Here is a 22,397-nt window from a genome sequence, read left to right on the forward strand (position 1 = left end):
TATTAAAATACACTTTTTGAAAAGCAATGTGGAAAGCATTCTAAAATAGGTACATTGACAGATCAAAGCAGACTAAAAATGGACTGAAAGTGACCAGGAAGATTGTAGATACTTTGACTTAATAAGTATGCAAATGCTACCATTGTAAATGAAAGTGGTTATTTTCATATAAATCTTTTTTGCACCTCATGAACTTTTTCTTGGCAGTTTAAGAGTAGGAAAACAGTCTGGCTTACAGCTGAATTTGAAATCCCATGATTATCAAAGAGAAGGGAAGCACTAAGAAATTATCTGACTGCATTCACAGATACATATATTTGTAGAAAGCATGTGATGTCTAACGCTTGTGTTTACATCATTAGGTCTCTGGCTATTAGCTCATTCTATATTGCATTTCAAAACTGATAGTTTAATTTAGACAAGGGTAGATAAAGCTTTACAGCTTCGAAATGGGGCTTGTGGAGGAAAAAAACTGCTCTGAAGCTAAATCAGAATAAAAACTGCTTAAGCTATTCTTCAGTATTAGACATCTCCTCAAGCTGTTATGTGAAGGTTTCTTGTTAGATCACGTCTGCTTTTTACTGTTCCCTGGAGCAAGCATCCAGTTGTAGTGTTGTGCTGAAGTGTGTTTGCTGTAGGAACTCCCCAGTCAGTGCTGTTCATCTCTGGGGCGGGAGAACAAATTTGCTTATGCACCAGCCGTGATGTTCTGAGTATTAGGAGCATCTTGGATACAAGCACCTGAGTCCCTTTTCTTCTGTCATGCTCCGCCATGACTGTTTGCAGTGCTGCTGGCCGTACCTCAGTTTTGGCAGCACCTTTCCTTGCTCACTGAACATGAAGCATGTTAGCTACCCTTTCATTTAAAAAAAAAAAAAATCTTTGAATTATTTTAATATTATTCTAGTGAGGAATGAAAATGTGAGGTGCTAGGTAATGCTAGCTAAATTATGTGGGAACTTAAACAAACCAGAGGGTCCAAGGAGAAGGAACTTCTGCTTTCCTCACCCAGATTTTCTGGGGGGGTCTTCATACAGTGAAGTCAGCACCTATAGGCACTGGCAGGGGCTAAATGAAACAGAAGTAATCTAATCTTATTCCTTGCAAAAACCTTAAACCATTCTGGGATTAATACTTCTTTGTATTAATTATTGCAGTAAAGTTTTCCAGGACACAAACTGGTAACTTGAGTCAATTAAGTTCCTCGTGAGTATAAGGGTGTGATCTAGTTCCATCAAACTGGAGGCGAGAGAAGGTTTGGTACAGGTCTGGTGGGGGGAGATGTTCTTGGGATGGAGACAGGGCTAGTGTGGCTGGTCTGTGTCCTGTCTCAGTGGGGAAGGTGCCGGGATGGGCACCTGAGGATCACTGTTCTCACTGAGACTGCCTTTTGCATGTTAGGGATTTAGAGAACTGTAACGCAGAGCAAATTAGTCACCCCCAGAAGGAATTACTAATGAAAAATAGCAAGAGTGATTTATTGCAATTCCAACTCAAACTCTAGAAGGAAGCAGCAAGATAAAAGCAAATGCTAATGAGCCATAGAAAATTGCTATTAAGGAAACCTTTTAGAAAGGGCAACAGTTCTGCCCTTGGCTGCAGCAGGAGGTAACAGAATGGCTGTTACGAGAGAGAGCAGAGGTGCCTGCACAGCCCCCAGGCCAGGAGATGATCATTAGTGGCTGCTGAGGAAGAAGGGCAAGAACAGGACACTACATACCTTGAGATACTGCACTAGAATATGAGAGCTTTGGGGCTCATTCACTTTGCAAAGCATGTGAGGTCTTCATTAGTTATTAAGCCCCTATCAAATTTTCTTTCCTCAGTTTGTTCAGTTATTGAAATAGGAAGAATTGCCTCATCTTTGTATTTGGGCAGGCTAGCTGAGCGTTTTATGTAACACCTACTGACCAAAAGGCAAAACTTCTTCTGATACTCATGGTCACACAAAGGCCCGGCCTCTTCCCTCCCCTCACCTTGCTCTTGCTTCTCTTCTAGGAGTAGCTTTTCTTCCCATGTAGCATTTTGCATTAAAATTGTTCTCTGAAATCCTAGTTCAACACATCTTCAACTTTCTTTCTTTCAACTGCAATATTGCCATATCACTGATTTTTTTCCCATGGGGATGTGGCAGCAGGACAGTTAAAAGAAACTCCAAACCACTAAATGTTCTTTTCAGCTTGAATTTTGAGCGCAATAGTTAGACTTCAAGCAAACTACTTTCAGCTTAGACAAAAAATGAAACAACACAATGTGAGCAGTTTAATTATACTACCTCATGCTGAGCAAGCAATGCTAGAACTGTTCAATTACTAATCAACTACTCCAGCATTTTAAAAGGATAGAAGAACTTTTTGAAGAGGCTTATTATTGAAAGCATAAAAACCTCAAGAGATGAAGACATCTGGATCTTGCAGTGGAGACCCCTGTACTGATTGTGTAAGGCAACAGGAAAGTAGCTGTTTCTAACATACTGAATTTTCTCCAGTCACAAAAGCCAGGAGTTCTGTTCCTCCCCACCTCCCCTCTTTCCCTGCAGTCTCTTTTTCTATACTGCTTTCTAGTCCCATGGGAACTGCCTGTTACTTACACATCACCATGTTAGAATACAGATCTTTGTTAAAGAGATGATGAAATGAGTCAGGCAACACCAAATTACAGCATCAATCTTTATTTATAAAGTAAATTACAAAATAGATAAGGTAAACTTTGTTAATTTTAGCATCTGAAGGTGGTTTTCATTGAATACATAGACAGTATAAATCAAGAGTTTCCTTTATTGATCTGTTTATCCAAGCAATAGAGCAATTATTACCTCGATTAGTTTTAAAAGCCTCTGATAGTGTTTTAAAAGATCAAATTCTCCCTACCTTGCAACATAAACATTTCAAAAACAATTACCTGTGGTGTTAATTAACTATTTAATAGCTTGTGAGTTAACTGCAAGCAGCTGCATTGCTTTTGGGCTTTATGAAGGCAAACAACAATTTGAATGGACACTTTTTCAATTATGAAATGACCAGAGACAGAAAAGGAGTAACTGTCATTAATGCCCTCGTTTTGTGCTGGCTCTGAACGTGCAGTAACAGTAGTAGTGTCATGTGAGGCAACTACACAGATATAAATGTGATAGATCTCACAAAAAGTTCAGATGCTTCTTATTGCTTTGTCAGGAGAACAGCTACAAGAGGCCTAGAGAGGCAGGCGGCAGTGCAAGACTTCATGAAATCCTTTTAGGGGAAAGGTGAGGGGGAAATATGCTCAGGACATGACTCTAGTGGCTGGTCAGGGGTTTGCACACCCATGTAGAATATTTGCAAGTGAGATAATTTACAGTGTCTGGTTTGGGCCAAACTCTCAAGCAGCTCATTATAAACACCCTCGCATAATCACTTAACCAGCTCTCACCAACCTCCAGATTAAGCTCTCTACCTTCCATCCTCATCTACTTAGGGCAGGATTAGGAAGAAAAAAACCAAAACACAACATGCACATAACCATATCAGGTCAAATGTTCATTATTTAAAACATCTGGAATTGAAAAGCTCAACTTCTTTACTGGCTCAAATAAGTGGAAGAATGTATATGGACTCTTGGTAGGGATGACACATGGGCATGGATACTAAATCCAAACAAAAACCCCTCTAGCAGTAACTTTTAACTGCTACACTGAAAGATTTCCCTTAAAATAAAAAAGGGAATTAGGTGTGCTGAAAAGATTCAGAGCTCAACTAAAAATACATTTAATTACAGTGTACAATGAGCTGCACACATATTAACCATGCTTAAAAAACAATGATTTTTACCTGACAGGTAGTACATAGAAAAAACAGTTCAAGGACCAGCTCCTTGCCCAAGAGGGAGAAGGCAACAGGCAGAAAGAGAACGTGGTAGCTAAGAGCAAGCAGGAGATTAGCGAAGGATCAAGAACTATTGAATTGGATTGATGTAGTGTGTGAGATTAAATGAAAACAGCTGAGGTGTCAGATTTCTACTGCATATATAAAAACACAGCCAAACCAACGACTACTTCAGTCTTCACATTCTATAGTGCAATCTCAGACGTCAAGAATGAGCTAGTATCTCCAAACAAAATAAATTTTATCAGGAACTAGTAGTGTCAAAGCATTATTTCCCTACGAAACTAGGTTAAAACCCACCAGGTAAACACATGATTCAGCTATATGTGTACACCCAGCATCTATGATAATATGCAGTGAACCAAGACTTGCAACTCCCTTGTAGATTTAACAAAAAATAATTCAAAACCCACAAAGCTCACATACAAGACAGTAAAAAGTAAGTCCCCACTGGGGAATATAATCTATCCACTAGTATTGGCCTCATTACACAATTTTAAATATTTAAGGTCATCCAATACTTGATTTCCACATCTAATTCTTCTTTAATCTACTTATTAAAATAATCTATTCTTCCTTTTCCTAATAAACACTATTCATAGTTCAATCAAGTTTACGCTTTTCTGGCTGATTTTAGTATTTCAGAGGAGAAAAAAAAAAAAAGACAAAATCCTAACCAGATGCTGTCAGCAGTTGGATTTTGTTACAGATTTAAGTTACTATTCAAGTTCAAACATTTAGGAAAAGTCATTTTCGGAACACCTTGAAAGTTAAAATTGCAGTTGATACTGCAAACACACTAGGGTCTCAAAAATAACCCACCATTATGAAGTCTGATTCATTTTTTCCTGAATTTACACAGTTTTAGATCCAAGTGCACAGATAATCAATTATTTATTAGAAACCTTAAGCATATTGCTTTGAAAGCAGCTCCATAATCTACTGAGTATACTAACTCATGCACTTTTAATTACCTTTTACTTGGCCTTTCAGTACTTAATATGTAAGGCTTACAAGTGGTATAGAAGTCTGGAAAAGCTGTAGTGGTTTTATGTCAGATTTCTTTTAAAGACAATTCCGAGAAATTAGTTATAAATTTTAAGTGACCATGCTTTTGTGTGGGAGAATATCCAACTATTCCTGAACACTTACATTAAATGTTTGATACCGGATTTTAGTTTATATTTTCTATTATAAAAAAAACCCAAACAAACCCAAACAAAACAACAACAAAACCCAACAATGCATCATGTCAAAACCAGAAGAAAGCCACCCATTGTACTATTGTCCATAAGAGCTACAAGGAAAAATAAAGATTTATCTGGGACAATTCTATATAGCCCTTCAGCTCTTCTCACAAGGAAAGTCTTACGGATTTCAATAGGTTACTCGTAAGAATACAGGTTTGTTATCTAGGCATTCAGTTGCAATGTAACCACAGAATATATGGGCTTAATAGTCTTACGTCTGCAAAGTTTATGACCAAATGTACAGATATTAAATAATGGATTCTAACTGAAAATAAACGGCTACTAGCTTAGTTTTTCTCTTCTAGCTTTAAAATGATTAGCTCTTCCACATGTCAAAACATGGTCAACAAATATAATCATGTAACAATATAAAAAGTGTTGAGGTCAGAAGAGAGAAGAGTACAAAGAGCCTTTTTTTCCCCCCCAACATCTATGAATGGAATGATTTCAGTTCATTGCCAAAAGCCAGAATTTCACTTCTTAATGTAATACTTAAGTGCAAACAACAGTTTCTAATCACTAGGTGTTTCAGTCTCTGCTGGACCTCTAATCAATCTTCGTATTCCCCTCTTCCCCGCAGGACCTTTTGGTTTAGCAAAACTTTGTTTGTGAGCATGTTGTTTTGGATGAACCTCCTCATAAAGAAAGTCAGCAGTTAACTCATCACCATTATCTATTTCAATCTGGGGAAAAAAAAAAAATCCAACATTTATCATATTCAGCTAAAGGTAACATTTAAAAAACATTTTGAAATTTTGCTGAAGCTCTAAATAATATATTGAAACCATATGTGCCATAATGTTGAGAATCTAGCATGGAGATGTTCTCCAACTTGTGCCTCTGCCCTGAGCAATCTTGGGTAGTTTTTCCAAGAATCCACTATACTCTTACCCATATTAAGTATGATTTGACTTAATTATTTTTCCTGAAATTTAAGCACAGATACACAGTACAAATGCCAAGAAACCTCCCCTGTCCCAAGCTTTACCACATTCTACATGTTAATACTAACCAGGAGTAAATATTATATGTGGAAACAAGTGGTTATTTACTCAACTGTAAAGTAACTTCCTTAATAAAAAAAGCAGCATGCAGATCCTTCAGAACTGCAATTTCCTTTCTTCATTCTCCCCTCTAACATCAAAAAACTTTTCACTGTCCCAATGTAATCTCCATATTTTAAGAATTTTATTTTTATTTCACTAAAATGTACTTTAAAGCAATGTGCATGCAGACTGTCGTCTCCTGAGATGGAAGGGGAGGAGTACAAACAGCTGATACGAATAGCTGGCTGCTGCAACTCGGCAAGTATTCAAGCCAGGGAAAAGCTGTAAGTAGTTTAATGAACAAAAGGGTGGGTTGCTTTGGTTTTTACAATTTAAGCATATAGACCTGGATGGAAAGAAAATACTGTTCTCAAGCAAAACCCCCACTGTTTTCAATTCCAGGAATCTAGAATTCAGAGAAATGCTTTGACCCTGCTCTGCTGAGCTTTCAGCACTTCATGGCCTGCCAACCATAGCACTTGACAGACCTGCCAGCCATGATATTGCTGTTAGAAGTTCCTGCTTCAGAAATATGTCTATGGGAATTTCAGGAGTCACATGGTGCATTTATTTTGTCATAGAAAGGAAATTTCTGAGAAATAACTACATATAAAAAACACGTAGTGATAATCTACTTAATTCATGTCCCTTCTGTGAAAATGTTTAGTATTAACTCTTCTAATTTTTAGGTAGATATAATCCCCCCAGAAACCAAGCCTGAAAGTTTTTTGTAACCATATGTCACACAGTCCATTCCTATGGTCTCTGCTCTGGAGGTGAGAAGCAACTTATTGTATAGTAGCAAAATCTATACAATGTAAGAAAAAAAAAAAAAGAAAATCAACTTGCTTGCAAATCTTTGTTTGCCCCATTAAGGATTCCTAAGATAGCAGTTCTGAGTTCCAGAATTGCAGCTTGAAACTATTTTGAAAATCCTTAAATAACCTTGGCTTTAATATTCAACAATAGCGATGTGTTGTGGTCCAAAATATGACAGGCCTTTAAGTAAGAAATCATGTTAGTACTAAATAGTCCTTCAAAGCACTACTTTCAAACACTCCCTTGATGTACAAGTGTTTGTTAAAGCTATGAAAGTGTAGAAATTAGGAACCAGAAAAAAGCTTCCATAACTTAGCTTTATCTCTGGAGCTTTATCAGCAAGCATTTCTTGTTCAGGACAAACTTTAAACTTTAATAGTTACACAACACTTTTCATTGTTTAGAGAAGGTGGTGGCAGAGACAGTTATAGTTGAATATTAAGGAGGGAACAGGGGGATGGAGGAAATACCAGTATACCCAGTGTACTTACCTTCCTGATTATCTGCATCCACAACTGTGTTTCCACAATTTCTAACAGTGGACTTTTGCAACTAGAGTAGAGCATTCGTTCTCGTATACTACAGGTATAGCCTGGCATAGAGTAGATGAACACTGAAAGGGAAAAAATAAATTAGACCATAACTACACTCCATCAAAAGCCTTACCACAAAATCATGTACAGCAGAGACACATTGCAAATCAACTATGCAATCTGAAATGGAAAAATGTAACATCATTCTGGAACTTTTTTGCTTCAGCAAGCGTTTCATTTCAAATGCGGATGAGAGAATGGCCAGTAACTTTGTTTTCACATGACAACTGATTTATGAGTGTTCATAATCAAAAGGGATAGCTTGCTGCTTTCTAAACATAAGGACTCTTCAGAAGTCAGTTTCACAACCAAATGACTCTGAAATTTATGATCATGCTGACAGACAGATTACTTTTATGACACATCTTTCTCTCTGCCTCAAAATTCACTGAAGTATGTGAAACAAGCCAATGAAATTTCATATTGGAGAACTTTCTCATACCTATGGATTCCAAATAGTCTCCTTCATGGGTATGCTTATACAGGAAAAAGTGGTAACGCGCAGCATCCTTTGGAATTCTTTTTGGCAAGTCCTTCAGTTCAGTGTGAAGTGTGTTGGCCAAAATAATAGTTTCATTTTTCATATCAATTTGCTGTTAACAAAGCAAACCTGAATATAGTTAATATACAGAAAGCAAACCAGAGAACGTAATACGACACTAAAAAATCAATTGATCTAATACAGAACGGTAATTTATCAGTGTACATCACCAATGCACATTGTTTAATGTACAGATAATCTATTTTATACTCACTATTAAAAGAATAGTTGAAGTATTTTTATACTTGCCAGTTGTACATAATTGAGTTTCTTATTTTTCAATTTCTCCAAAGCTTGAATAGCTTCTTTAGCAATGGGGAATGCTACTCCTTGCAGTGTTTGATGCTTGGTATCTATACCAACATCCGTTTGTACCTGGAACACAAGTCAATTGAGATGTACACAGAAACCTCTGCAAGCATTTGTTTGATTTCATACAATAACTGACAATGAGTTGCAGATGATTATACACAGGTAACAGTAGCTATTCTGAAAAGAAACTACCCTAAACCATCATCCCCACATCCAACAGACCTGCATTATGTGCAAGAAATGAACAGTTATTTTAAAGCCATTTTTTGAGAATTTACGTTTATCTTAACATTCATGCAGTTTCTCTTAAAATGACCTCTGGCCTCCAGTCTTCCCAAGTCTGAACTTATCATTTAAGTATTAGCTTTTGAATGTATTAACCTCCTTTTATAATTTTGCAAATACATTTAACACTTGTGATGAAGCAGCAAAAGCCAGAAAAGTGTACAAAATGGAAAGTGTGGGTCTTAGATCAAATGGAAGATGTTCAGCTTTAATTAAACTCATAAAAAAAAAATAGAAAACAAAGATACTTGGGGCAACACCAGGTTATACTCCACATTTTAAAGAATGGATTGTCAGCAACAAGGAAAGAAGATAAGAAACAGGTGGAAGAGCTTGTTTTTGTATAAAGATAGATAAACTTATGAAGAGGTTTATATAAATAAATATTTGCAAAATATATCTGCATAAAAGTCTGATGAATAAACATAAAATAGGCATCACAAAAATAATAAACCATAATAAAATACCATACTATATAACCCATATTAAAACACAAGTAGAAAAAACCCAAACATAAAAGCAAGCTGTGAAGTGTGGGGACAGGCAAGGGAAAGAGATAACTGATAAGGAAGAGATAACTGATAAGGAATACAAGAGGTCCACGGATATAGAATCTTAGAATCATTTTTTGAGTCGGAAAGAACCTTCAAAGGTCATCTAGACCAAGCCCCCTGCAATGAGCAGGGACAACTAGATCGGGTTGCTCAGAGCCCCATCCAGCCTGGCCCTCAATGTTTCCAGGGATGGGGCATCTACCACCTCCCTGAGCAACCTGTGCTACTGTTTTCCCACCCTCGTAAAAAATTGCTTCCTTATACCTAGTCTGAATCTCCGCTCTTTTAGTTTAAGACCATTATCCCTTGTCCTCCTACAATATGCCCTGCTAAAATGTCTGTCCCTATCTTTCTTATAAGCCCCTTTTAAGTACTGAAAAGCCACAGCAAGGTGTCCCTGGAGTCTTCTTGTCTCCAGACTGAACAACCCCAACTCTCTCAGCCTGTCCTCACAGCAGAGCTGTTCCAGCCCTCTGATCATTCTTGTGGCCTCCTCTGGACCCTCTCCAACAGGTCCATGTCTTTCCTGTACCAAGGGCTCCAGAGCTGGACACAGGACTCCAGGTGGGGTCTCACCAGAGCAGAGCAGAGGGGCAGAATCACCTCCCTTGACCTGCTCGCCACGCTCCTTTTGTTGCAGCCCAGGGTACAGTTGGCTTTATCAAAAGGGAGGGGAAAACTGAGGAATGACTTAATGACTTTTCTCTGCCTTCCGCACACAATTTTTAGGGTTATCACAAACTAGTAGATAGTGGGCAGTGGCTCTTTACATAGCACTTTGTCAAGCTGTGGAATACACTGCCATAGGATCTGTGACAAACAAAAAACTTTATGTGGTTGCAGAAAAACTACAAGACTAGATGATGGATGAAAAACCCATTCAGAATAATAATATAGTAAGACACCTCTTGCTCAGGAAGTTCCCTACCTGCAAAAGTTGAGGCAACAGAAGAGTACTCAAAGGAATTATGGCCTCTTGCCCTGCTCTTACACCCTCTTACACCCCTAGATTTCTGCTGTTGTTTACTCAGGGACTTGACAGCAGACTAGGCAATCCTTTAATCTGATCCAGTAAAATACTTCTCAGGGTGATTATGGAAGAATATACATATGGAAAATGTATATTGGTTTTGTTTTTTTTATCAGAAAGCTTTTAGTTTTCAGAGTCTAATTACAGGCTTCATAATGGTGGAAATAATTAAGAAAAAAATGATCTAAGTTAACGTATTGCCAGATGCTTCAAACAAAGTCAAAATGGCAGCAATCTACAGTTTGTATATCTCTGGAAAGTACAGCCACTGCTGCTGAAGTTTCATAATAGCATAAAGTTTTAGTCTGCATAAATCAGCTGTCAAACACAATGTATGTAGTGCATAAGTGATAATACTAATAACAGAAGCGATCAATACCACAGAAATTCTACATTCATACATTAGTGGGGCTTTTTTAAAGCCATTCAAGTAAAACACAGTCTTTGATGACTATGAATGCATTTCTACATTGGATTAATCAAAATTAGACTTGGAAAGTAACAAAAGACACCACTGAAAAAAAAACCAAAACAAAACAGTAAACAACAACGTTGCAGCACAAGCACAGTAGAGTGAAAACATAAGAAAATATAGAGAGTTGCATTTAACACCGTGGTTTGCTGGTACCCAGCTGCAGAAACAAACCATATTGCAAACACGTGAACCACGGCTGTAAAATACAAGTCTAAAGAACTAATGAGATGAGTACATGACCTATTTTAATGCATGTCTGAACACAAACAGCGATCAAGTGAAGAAAAAAAATGCAAAAAAATCCTCTGAAATTTTTCAGTCTCTAGCTAGTTGGCAATCATCAAATTACTTGGTTAAAAGCATGTTAGAGGTTTTTCTATAAAGCATTTGTAGCAAAGGCAAATCGGTCTCTTTAAAGCACAAGCTATTTGTTTTGGATTTCTATTTTATTTTTATTGGAATTCTACTCACTTCCTCTCAGTGATAAAGACAAGTGCACTGGTGCTGGAAGTTACATACATTTCCTCTAGGAATAAGGCTGCTGAAATACTCCTGGCAATCATTCACAGCAACAGTTGCTATTTTGTGTTTTCTCTACAATTTCTGCCACCATGGAAAATTTAAGTGGGCAATAACAGAATGGCTGAGGTTGGAAGGGACCTCTGGAGGTCACCTTGTCCAACTACCCTACTGCATCAGGACCACCTAAAGCAGGTTGCCCAGGTCTTTGTCCAAACGGCTTTTGAATATTTTCAAGATGGAGACTCCACAACCTCTCTGAGCAACCTGTGCCAGTGCTCAGTCACCCTTCACACCAAGCATATCCAGTGATTTTAAAAGCATGTGAAGGGCCAAAGTTCCAACAACTAAACTCTGCAATTTGCGAGGCCTCTGACTCAGGCATGAGGCCTCGCAAATTCAGCACCATCACGCCACTTCGACTCCAGCTGTCATCATCCTGCAGCCTCAGCTCATTGAGAAATAAATTTATATTCTCATCCACTCAAACTTTCTCAAACTTTCTGTTTTCTGTTTTGCCCTTTTTTACCCTAGAAAGACTTTTTCCCTACAATATGCTTAGAAGTCCACACCCAGTTTCCATGCTTGAAGACATTATAAGTACCTCATTAATCTTAATTTGCCGAAGTTCCTCTTCTGCTGCAGTCAGAGGTGCAGGGGAAGCCTGTGATATCAAATATTTTTTATATCCATTCAGTGAAACATCATCCTGAAAACACAATATAAATCTTGATCATTTATTGATAATATAAGTTTTCTTCAAAGATGTTCTATGCAGCATAAAACAAGCACTTCCCTCCCACACAGTTAAGGTCATTTCATTTGAATGGATTACAAGTGTAGGTGCATTTGCAAATTCAGCTCATCTTCCTGTCCAGCAGGGCCCACTGGGCTACTCTTTTGTCCAGTTGTACCATGGGCAGCATCTCCACAATCAGTCCCCAATTACCTTGCTAATTCAAAAATTAGCATTAGTGAAGACTGTGTCCATGAAATTATTCAGCCTTCTTAGGCAAAACCTCACAGAGTTGTCACAACTCTAATAAATAATTAAAAAAACCCCTATTTTCTTACAAAATTTGCATGCTCAGACTGGAAGTTTATTGGTAGTTTTCTATCTAAAAATGGGAGATAGAAATGCTACCTTAGGACAGGGAGCAAGCACATGACACTGCAAATAGTTTAGGATGCAGTGTCACAGAAATGATGAGTTCTGATAACCTCTTTAGGGAATTCATTAATACTCAGTGTCAGTTGTGGCCCTCTCCAAAGAGACTGACGCCAGAGGCAAATACTGTTGTGTGTTTATTATTAAGGTGGTCACTCAGAGAAGGGCAGGACTTTATGCAATCATATTAATGTGATTTTATACTCAAGGTCTGAGGTGAAAGAGAAAGGTCCTTCTCAGCTCTTCCCTTTCTGAAAGAGACAGACCTTCTCAAATGCACTTTCCTGTGCCAATATTCCATTATGCCTTGTTTCAGGAGCCCAGAGGTATCCAGGTTCATACATGTGAAGTAGCAGGACCATAAGCAGGTTCCACCAGGATAAAAGGGCTGGTTGCAACTAAACTATCCTTGTGTCTAACAAAATGAACACAGAGTAAATCACTGGATGCTGACGATCAAGATTCTGAGTGAGGTTTGCGACTTCATACCTTGAAGAAGCTGTGATTTTCACACAGATAAACATTACAGGTCAGCTATAATTAAGATGATTATAAAGATACTGAAATCAAGAATACACTGAAACCAAGAATTTAGAGATATATTAAATTGCAACATAATGAACCTGGAAAAAAGTGATTTACATTGACACCATCCTCTAAGTGCCCAAAGCACATTATGAAATAACAGGAATGGACAAATGAATTGCCTCTTCCTTACAATTGAGATGGAAGCTCAGACTTGGGCTCTGAGTCATAAGGCTAGATGCAAATTCTACATATTACATAGACTGCTAATGGTTTGGTGCAAGTGGCAGTGAGAGGTCAGTTGATTGAATAGGCAAGAAAAATTAACATGACCTCTATGAGTAAACCCTCTAAGCAACTCAGTTATCTGCTTCTCCAGAATACGGCCTCTACAGAGAGGTTTGTTAGGATAATGAAAATTCCATCACGGGTTATTAATGCTGAATGTAACAAATTATTTATTAGGTGAGCAGCTGAATTATTAGCCTCGTGTCCTTATGGACTTGTGTGTCCACCACAACAGTCCATCTCTCTTCCACAGCTTTTTCCCCACTACAAAATCCTCAATTCTTCCCCAAATCTCCAACTCCTTCCCTTCCTTCAGCACCACCTCCCTGTGTCAATAATGCTGGTGCTTTGGTTCAGATTTGTGCATTCAATGAACTAATTAACAGGCCAAACAGAAGATAACTGCTGCAGTCTGTCTTTGCTAAAGGAGGAAAAGGGGAATTATAATTTTGATCTCTATGTAATCATCAATTTTCATGAAAGCTATAGGAATTCTGTATCTTTGAGAAGTATAGCTTGTATTTCTTTAAAACTAGCAATGGATTAAAAAGTCAAGACTTTGTCAGGCAGACATCACAATCATGTAAGATTCATTTCCAAAAGAAACCAAGGTAATTCAATAGTCTCGTGTTTCCTTACATGCACAGCACTTGAAGGCTTTTCAACATCCCTTAGAAACTTGTTAGATTTCATACATGCACCTTCCAGTTATCTCACCATAAGTGAACAGTCAACTATTAGTATTTTCACTGAACAAATCAGTAGCTATTAAAATTCTGTTTCCATAAGTTATGATGGCAGCCATGGACTTGAGTTACATTTTAAGAAACTGGCAGCTTAATATCCTTAGTTTAAGATTAAAAAAATTGTTTTCAGATGTTAATGGCTTAAGATCACTGCTCTAGCCCACTTCTGATTCAGCACCATACATCCAAAATGGCTCCTCTATAGAATTGGCCTGAAAGTTGTAGTGTTACAGCTTTTAGAAGATTCACATGCATGCAGTGAGATAAGAGATGCTCCTATTATTCCTATTTAGTTTTCATAACCATCTGAAGCAAGGACTTCTTAGTCTCAAGTTGTTAAATATACTCACTTCTTAAAATAAGAGCAATTACATTTTAACATTGGAATAATATACATAGCTTTTAACTTTTTTCCTTAATGGAAAAAGAGCAGAAACACCAGAAATTCACATCAGTAACATAAGCTACTATATTCAGTATTTACAGTCAGTGACCTGACTTCAAAAGAACAACATACCTGTACCGTTCCAAATACTTCATCCTTAATATGACCACCTCCAAATTCTTTCTTAAGTGTTGCTCGTGTTGCTGCATATAACATTTTTTGACGAACCTATCATATAATAAACCAGTGTTGTTTCAGTTTGGGTTCCTTTATTTTTAATTTGGTGTAAACAGAGAATCTAGCATGTTAGTGTACCAAGTCCCTTAAAAAACATCTCTCCTGAACAAATATTTTAAGTGTTGAAACTGCATTATGAAGTTGTAATTCTTAATAAACTCCACAGAATGAGCTCTGGATTACAATACTAACACACACTATGGAATTCTCAAGGGCATGATACTATGCAGTATTATCAAACTAATTCCAAAACTAAATCACAGCCTTAGTAAGAGTATAAGGGATTTTTTTCAAATGGAGGGGCGGGGGGGAAGTCAACATAATCTTTACTAATTTTAGATCAGAAAAAATACAATTGTTTAGATCTTTTGTCACTGGTCTGTGTACTAATGGATACAACATATAGAGAAAAAGCAAACTGCAAATAAGTATTTTTTATTTGATTGTGACTCCTGATAGACTTATTTTTTTCCTCCGAGTGGAAAAAACTAAATATTCTGGGGGTAGAAGATCTAATGATGTTTGTTCCCTATCAACTTGTGCCAAACACAGTTACTTATTCCTCTCTCAACAGTCTCATTTTCCCACTTTAATTCACTGCCATGTCATCCTCTCAATAATATCTCACCTTTTCCACATAATCTCTTCCATGCACTGCAACTCTTGGTGTCTTGCTGTTTCCTAACTGCTAATGAAGGTAGTAGGACTATTGGAATAGCTTCACTTTCTGTTTTCCCATACTCTCACATTCCCAGAAACTGTGCAGAGTATCCTAGTTTCTCATAGAAACTCCCCAGTCTAAGCACAGTTCCCTTCCATGTTCTCTAACTACCAACTAAGAAACAGTATATTCTGCAGCAGGTCACAGATCCACGAGTGCCAGCTGGGCAGCCAGCACCAAACACAATAAACAGCTTGAGCTCACACTATAATCCTTCTCTCCATTATAACACCCATAGAGATTTCTGTCCTATATCCTTCTACGGATTTTCATGAAACACTGACAGAAAGACAGACAAACAAATAGGGCAAAAACATTGTCTTGTCTCCTCCAGTCAGGCTAGAAATAAATTGGATCAGCTGCACTCCACCTAGACCCACTGATATGGGTCCTCAACCAGCTTCAAGAAAGATGTTTTTCCATTTTTTGTGGGGTAAAGTGAGGGGAAAGCTGGGGAATGCTTCATTCCTCAAATCCTTTTCCTTCGCATCTAAGATTCAGATCAAATGGCTTTACTGAAAAATCATTAACAACATGAAGTTATCTGTTGACTTTTACTTACAGGAGAGTGATCAGGTGACCATGCAATGAAGATCCATTCATATCCTTGAGCATTCTGAGAATCTAATCTGTATAATATATAACATGGCTGTTTGTCTTCAAGAAGGGGAAGGACAAAGGAATCATAATCCTTTTCCCATGATCCAACCGGCCGCCTAGAGGATCCCACAACAAGCTGCTCTATAAGCAATAACCAAAGCTACAGGTTAGCAACAATGTAGTTAATAATGTTTTTCAAAATTAACCATTATAATAAACAGTTAATCAGATACTTCATCTTTCATGATTATGTCCAGAAGAATCGAAGTCAAAAATAGTCAGTATGAAAGTGGGTAAATTCCTACAAAAGCTGTTTATGTTCAAACCCTAACTTGCTTTAACCCAGATACAAATAGTTGAGCAGTACTGTGCTGGTTGTCATCAAGCTCTTTGATCTGAAGGGATAAGAGTGACATTTGTATTTTTAGCATAATGTAGAGAGAAGGGAAATAAAAACTGTCTTCTGCCAGTTAACTTATTTTTAAATGGGAACACTTAAGTAGAAACGAGAGTAAGCTTTTAAATTCTAGAATTATTGATGCTCTTGCTATAACATATTAGTGTTTGTACTCACTGTAAGGAGTCAATAACTCAGTTATACAGTGAAAAGAGTTTGGAATGAATATGCTTGCACTAATCACTTGATTATGTAAGTAGATAAACCTCTTTCTAATACAGTCTCATATCTATGGTCTCTTTAAACGACTGAAGTTGTTTATTATGTATAATTGGCTTATGTCTGCATAGAATACTTCAGATGTGAAGTGCTGTAGCAACAAGATTTTTCTCTTATTTATAAATAACATAGCAGCTTCCAAAGGAAAATATTAGTGTAGTGTCTTTCAAAACATTTTTCAGCTTCTCAATAAACACTAGGCTCTGCAAACAAAACAGAAATACCTTGTTTAAACAGGATTCCACAACAGTCTGAAGACCATGCAGTAGCCAGTATACAAAATATCTTTTGAGAGTCTAGGACCTAACTTCTAAAACTTCAGACAAAAGTACAACAGTATAGAAATGGCTTTGCAGCAAAACTTTCAGAGCCAGGCACTCTACTACAGTAAGTCGCAGAACATGAACAGCTCATGGAGAGGGTGTTTGTCCCTTCTCTGATTAGATGCAAAGTAGCTGAAGTTGTACAACTAGACCAGAGTATTCAGAATGTACTTGCCAGTTCTGAACTCTGGGTGGCTTTATACTCACTTGGATTTAAGACAAAAAAATGCAATTGGAGGAACCCTGTTGCCCAGCAGCAAACCTCTCGATAACTCAGATTAGCAGAACCCAATTTTGACTATTATCTGTTGACTAAGAGCAGTTGCTGAAGGCTCCTGCAGATGGATGAGGCAACTGTCCCAGTATTCTGGGAGTCTTAAAGGTTTCTTTTTGAACTGTGGACAATAACATCAAAGACTGGATTCTGCTTCTACATGGAGCCAAAGTGCATATACACACACACAAACAGGAAGAAAATTAGGGAATGTCTTCCATTTCTATCTTATTTCCCGGGTCATTTCATATTAAAAAGTAGCATACGAACAAAAGCATATTGTTTTACTTTGCCTTGGGAAAACAAAAACCAAACAAACAAAACCCCAACAAAACAAACAACCAAATACAAACAAAATCAATGGTATGCCAGCATTTGCTACCTTGTGCTATGGAGACCTCACCACAGTGACCTGCTTATAATATTACTATTGCCACTTCCTTAAGGAAAGCAATATTAAAATGACAGATGACTTCTTAAGACAAGCAAAAACAAAGAAGGTAACAGTAGGTTATTTACCTAAGAATAAAAGTATGTATGTGTAAGTACATGTACACACATGTACCTTTCTCCAGCTAACAGGTGTTTCAGTGTACTGTAAATGAATGAACTCCAGAAAAAACACAAAACCCAAGGTGGACATTTAATGAATTTTAAAAGATGGACTAAACCATGAAGTGTCTTGTACACTCAACTAGCACTGCTATTAAAAATAAAATTAATTATGCATTCTATCTTGCAATGTTTGCAGCCTTGATCGCTTGCCAAGAAGTTAAAAGATCAAACTCAAGTTCTGCAAGGACTAAGTAATTTTATATTTATGTAATACATGAGATTTAAGGAACAGTTCTAGCTTTGAAATCTTGTACAAAGTTACAGATTTTTTAAGATACTTTCTATGTAGCTAGCCAGATTACTACTTAACCATCTGCTTTAATGGGACCTTTTACACGCAGGTGATCCCAGTATAAAAGGCAGGTAACATTTACTTCATCTATAGTGACTAGCTGCGGTGTAAGAATCTCTGTCTAATGGAAGTGACCAAAGTGCCTAAACACTACACTGGTATGGATTTTTTTTTCTCCTCCACTCTTTATCTAGTAAGAAGACGAAAGTAAGCCTATTTATAGTACCCATAGGAAGTATAGAGCAGTTCTTGGTAAAATATGAACTGATATTTGGAAAAAAAATTCAAATGCAAAAATACAGTAGCATCATGCTGAAAAGCTTAGCATCACCAAAACTTAAATTTTACCTTTTGTAAATGGAAAATGTTAGTAACATTAAGTTTTGCAGATGTTCGTTTTTCCAACAATTGCACATGTCGGTCACTAAAACAACTAGGAAAATATCTAAAAGAATCAGAGAAAAATATTAAAATTTGACTAACCATTGTCAATGACTATTTTTAGAAGCCTGTATTGTCCATTTCTGGCTCCAACAAAGGTGTCTTTAACACTTCCACTAGCTGAAGAAGAGAAAATAAAATTAACACATTTAATGAAAACACCAAATTAACACATTTCACTTCCCTAGGACAAAGAATATTCACAAAGGTAAGAACAACACTGGAGAAGCATATAGTTGGCCCTTCACAACAAAGTTGGACTGAAAAAGGAACACAGGAGTGACATTCCCTCTATGCTGCATACTGTTCCAGGCACTGGCGTGCCACAAAAAGATGACAGGCAACACTACAAAACAGCCCTGCTTTCTACTGTACCGTATGATTTTCAACATTGTCAGAATTAAAGGCAACATCACATCATCACTCTCAGGTTTCGGAGTTAACGCAGCCAACACAATAAAAATATGATGCATCTCAAATTACAATAGCTTCATGAAGTCTGCAGGCTTAGTACAAACTTTCAGACAGAAACTTTACGCCTGCCAGGAAAATGTTAGAGCTTGTCTGGCAAACATGCCCGTTTTTCCTGAGGATACCTCTCTGAAGAATACCAGCAAAGGCTGCAACCTGTTGCTCATATTTCATACCACCTTGTCTCCTTGTATGTATCTTGATGACATTGTTCAAACCCCAACCTATCACAACAGGATAGCTTTATAATGAATTTAGAAAGAAGTAACGAAAAATACTTTTAAATGTCTGTAATCCACATTGACACTATACCACAAATATGACAGACTTACTTCCCTAAGCATACTGAAGACCTGTGCTTGAGCCATGTGAACATCACTCTTATCTCAATTGCTCTTCTAAATCATCTGAGTGGAAATCAGTTTAATTATACCATAGACAGGAGGCTGTACACCATTTATTGAAGAACATGCATTACAAGCTGGTCCTTTACGTAATCCCACAGCACACAGCATAGCACCAGCAAAACAAACATCAAACCAGGAAACAAATAAAAAGGATTATTTATAGTCAGGTTCAGGCCAACTGAACAGATGGTCAGATGGTATCCACAAACATTATTGTCCATACCCAAAACATTTTAAATTTGTGCCCACAAAGTGATGTCCAGGCCCATTCTGAAATTCAAAAATGGTGTGGGAGGGGAAGGGGTTGTTAAACAAACTGGATTGGGTTACCAGTTCAACTCAAGCTTCATCTCGGTTAGCATCTTCCCACCAAACCAGTGCAGACCCTCAGTGTAATTCACTGCCAGCTTTTCTAATCATCTTGGCTGATCCTCACCATTCCACTCAGCACACAAATGCTGTGCCACTTTCTAGACCTTTTGGGTCCCCCAGGGCTTTTCTTTATCCTTTTCTCGTCTATTGTATTTTTGCTCTTTATTCTCTCACGTCAACCCTACACACGAAAACAAGACCAAAATCCAGCAGTCCCTGCACCAATACCACAGCACTGACAGCTCCCCAAGTTAAAATTTTGAGACAAGACATTTGAGAAACCACCCATCAAGTGATCTATGCATTATTTTTTCATAAAGGTTTTCAAACTCACAATGGAGTGATATTATTTTCTACTTCAACTTTCTGCACAGCAGAGACCTACAGAATCAAAATTGGTGTTTATTTCACAAATATTTTACAGAAATGTTATTTAAAGATTATTTAGAAGACTTCAAACATATTCTAGTGTACTTTCTCACAGCTCCATGTATTCTGCAACTTCCTACACTATTTATCATCACTGGCCTATTTGAAAGTCCAGTCCTTTTAGCAACTGCCTGGTACATTTCACAGTCCCCATGACTTCATTTCTGTTTCCAGAAAAAAAAAAGCAGCCCATGCTGCCAAATCTTGCAATTGTTTATGAGTGACAGTAGCCTGTTTGTAGCTAAAGCCAGCAATGGCACAACAAGTGCTATTCCTCTTCCAAATTGCAGAAGTTGATGCTTTCCTGCAAACAGGACCCCTGATCAGTGCCTGCCAAGGCAGGATCCATGCAGGAAAGCTGTCGAGTTCCCTCCAGCTCTCCTCAGAGGACAAAAGATTCTCAAAGCCATGAAGGAGAGCAGCACAAGAGGCTTAGCCACTCTTGCTTGTGATAAGCAACAGAATATTCTTCTGCTCCTCCCTCCAGCATTGCCAGGAGAGAGAACAAGGGAATGAAGAACACTATAGCAGTTTTCCCCATCCTGGAGAAAAAAAAAAAATCTATGCCAGATGCACTCCTAGCCTGAAAAGGGTTGAAGAACAAGAAGCAGCACAAAAAAGCAAAGAATGGCACGCAGGTGAAGAAAAAGAAGAGAGAACAGAAAGGGTGCAGACCAAATGCAAGTCAACGGACAAAAAAGGGAATGGAAGAGCAGTTAAGAGCTGCCATGGCTGGGACAAAAGTCACCTTCAATAATAAATATGGGAGAGCAGGCAAAGTACACGGTACAAGCAGATTGCAGAAATCGAGACAGTAAAACCCAACCCCACATAATCCTACAGTGTAATCCCTGCTTAGCAATTCTGTGATTCTGGGGAAACCCAGTAACAATGAGAAACAATAAACGGTGTTCTAATTGCTCCTCACACCCTTCAAGGTTTGGAAACGTGGGCAAAAAAAAAAAAGGTGTCCTCCCACATTTCTCTTTCGGGGTTTCCAGTGACGGGTTTTTCAGGACTCCCGTACTCCGGGGCTCTTGGTTCTCCTCAGGGCTCCCACAACGGGCCCGCAGCGACCCTCGGCATGTCCCGTGTTGCCCAACCCTCCCAAACCCGCTGCGGCCACTCCGACCGGGTGACGGCTTCTCCAAGAGCCGGGCGGGTCGGGAGGTGCCCGGGGAGCCCGCACGGCCCCGCTGCCCCCGCACGGCTCCGCCCGCGGCAGCGGGACAACCTGCGCCCAGGGGAGTCACCTGAGCCAAGAGGGCCCTGCTCGCCATTGGGGGTTTCTGCAGCGAACACTTTCCTCAGGCGGGCTCCCACCGCTCCAGGCGCGGTCAGCCGTGCGGATAAAGCCCCCAAGTCTGCGCCTGACCGGGGACACGCTCTGGGTCCGACCCGGAGGAGCGGCGGCCGCCCGGGGCCGCAGCCGCAGCAGCTTCCCCCCCGCGCTCAGCTGGCCTCCCCGCCATCCCGCGGCGGAAAGGACGGGCTCGTCCAGCAGCGAACAAAGAGCCCGGAACGGGAGAAAATTCCGCCGGGAGCGGCCCGTTAAACGGCCACAACGGCCGCCTGCCCGCGTCCCGACCCGACCCGACCCGCAGGGAAAGGCGCTGCGCCCGCCCGGCGGGCAGGGCAGGGCAGGAGGAGGGAAGGGGTCCCGGCTGTCATGAGGGGCAGGTGGGCACCGCGGAGGCGAGGGAAGGCAGTCGGTCAGCGCCGGCGAGGGAAAGCCGCACGGGTACCTTGGATACCGGTCTGGTGGGACATGTCGCGCCGCGCCCCGGGCTGTGCCGTCTGCCGCCTTCCGGCCCGGCCCGGCCCGGCCGCGCACACGTGACGCGCCGCCGCCACTCAGCAGCCGGGAGGGAGCGCGGCGCCTTCCGGGCCCCGCCGGCCCGGGCCGGCCCCAGGGCTCCCACAGCGGCCGCCGCGCTGCTGCCCCCTACAGCAGAGCCCCGCCGGGCGCGTCGCCTGCCCCGTGTCCGCTCCCGTTGCGCCGCCCCAGGCGGCTCCTCTGGGTGCTTTAAAACGGGGCCGCGGTGCAGCCCCGTCTTCCCGTATCCTGGCTGTCGTCCCCTTCACCTGCCGTCCCAGGGCGTGTGGCGCGACCAGCCGCCGGGCAGGGCCTGCGCCTGCCGCC

General features: G+C 39.6%; 1 protein-coding gene across 2 annotated transcripts; it reads right to left on the minus strand.

The window, feature by feature from the left end:
• Window positions 1-2,655: 2,655 nt before the first annotated feature.
• On the minus strand, window positions 2,656-22,145 carry TWF1 (twinfilin actin binding protein 1). Of its 2 annotated transcripts, none has more exons than XM_082056904.1 (9): window positions 22,000-22,145; window positions 18,618-18,695; window positions 15,917-16,095; window positions 14,529-14,624; window positions 11,889-11,993; window positions 8,359-8,484; window positions 8,011-8,161; window positions 7,467-7,588; window positions 2,656-5,793 (listed from the first exon to the last, which is right to left on the minus strand). In XM_082056904.1, the coding sequence occupies exons 1-9, from the start codon at window positions 22,022-22,024 to the stop codon at window positions 5,623-5,625; spliced, it is 1,053 nt and encodes a 350-aa protein (XP_081913030.1). In that variant the 5' UTR covers window positions 22,025-22,145; the 3' UTR covers window positions 2,656-5,622. The 2 variants fall into 2 exon arrangements, with proteins under 2 accessions (XP_081913030.1, XP_081913031.1); XM_082056905.1 differs by having other exon boundaries at window positions 15,917-15,983; window positions 22,000-22,044.
• Window positions 22,146-22,397: the final 252 nt, after the last annotated feature.

The sequence above is a fragment of the Streptopelia decaocto genome, assembly GCF_964273445.1.
Source record: "Streptopelia decaocto genome assembly, chromosome: 1".
Classification (NCBI taxonomy): Eukaryota; Metazoa; Chordata; class Aves; order Columbiformes; family Columbidae; genus Streptopelia; species Streptopelia decaocto.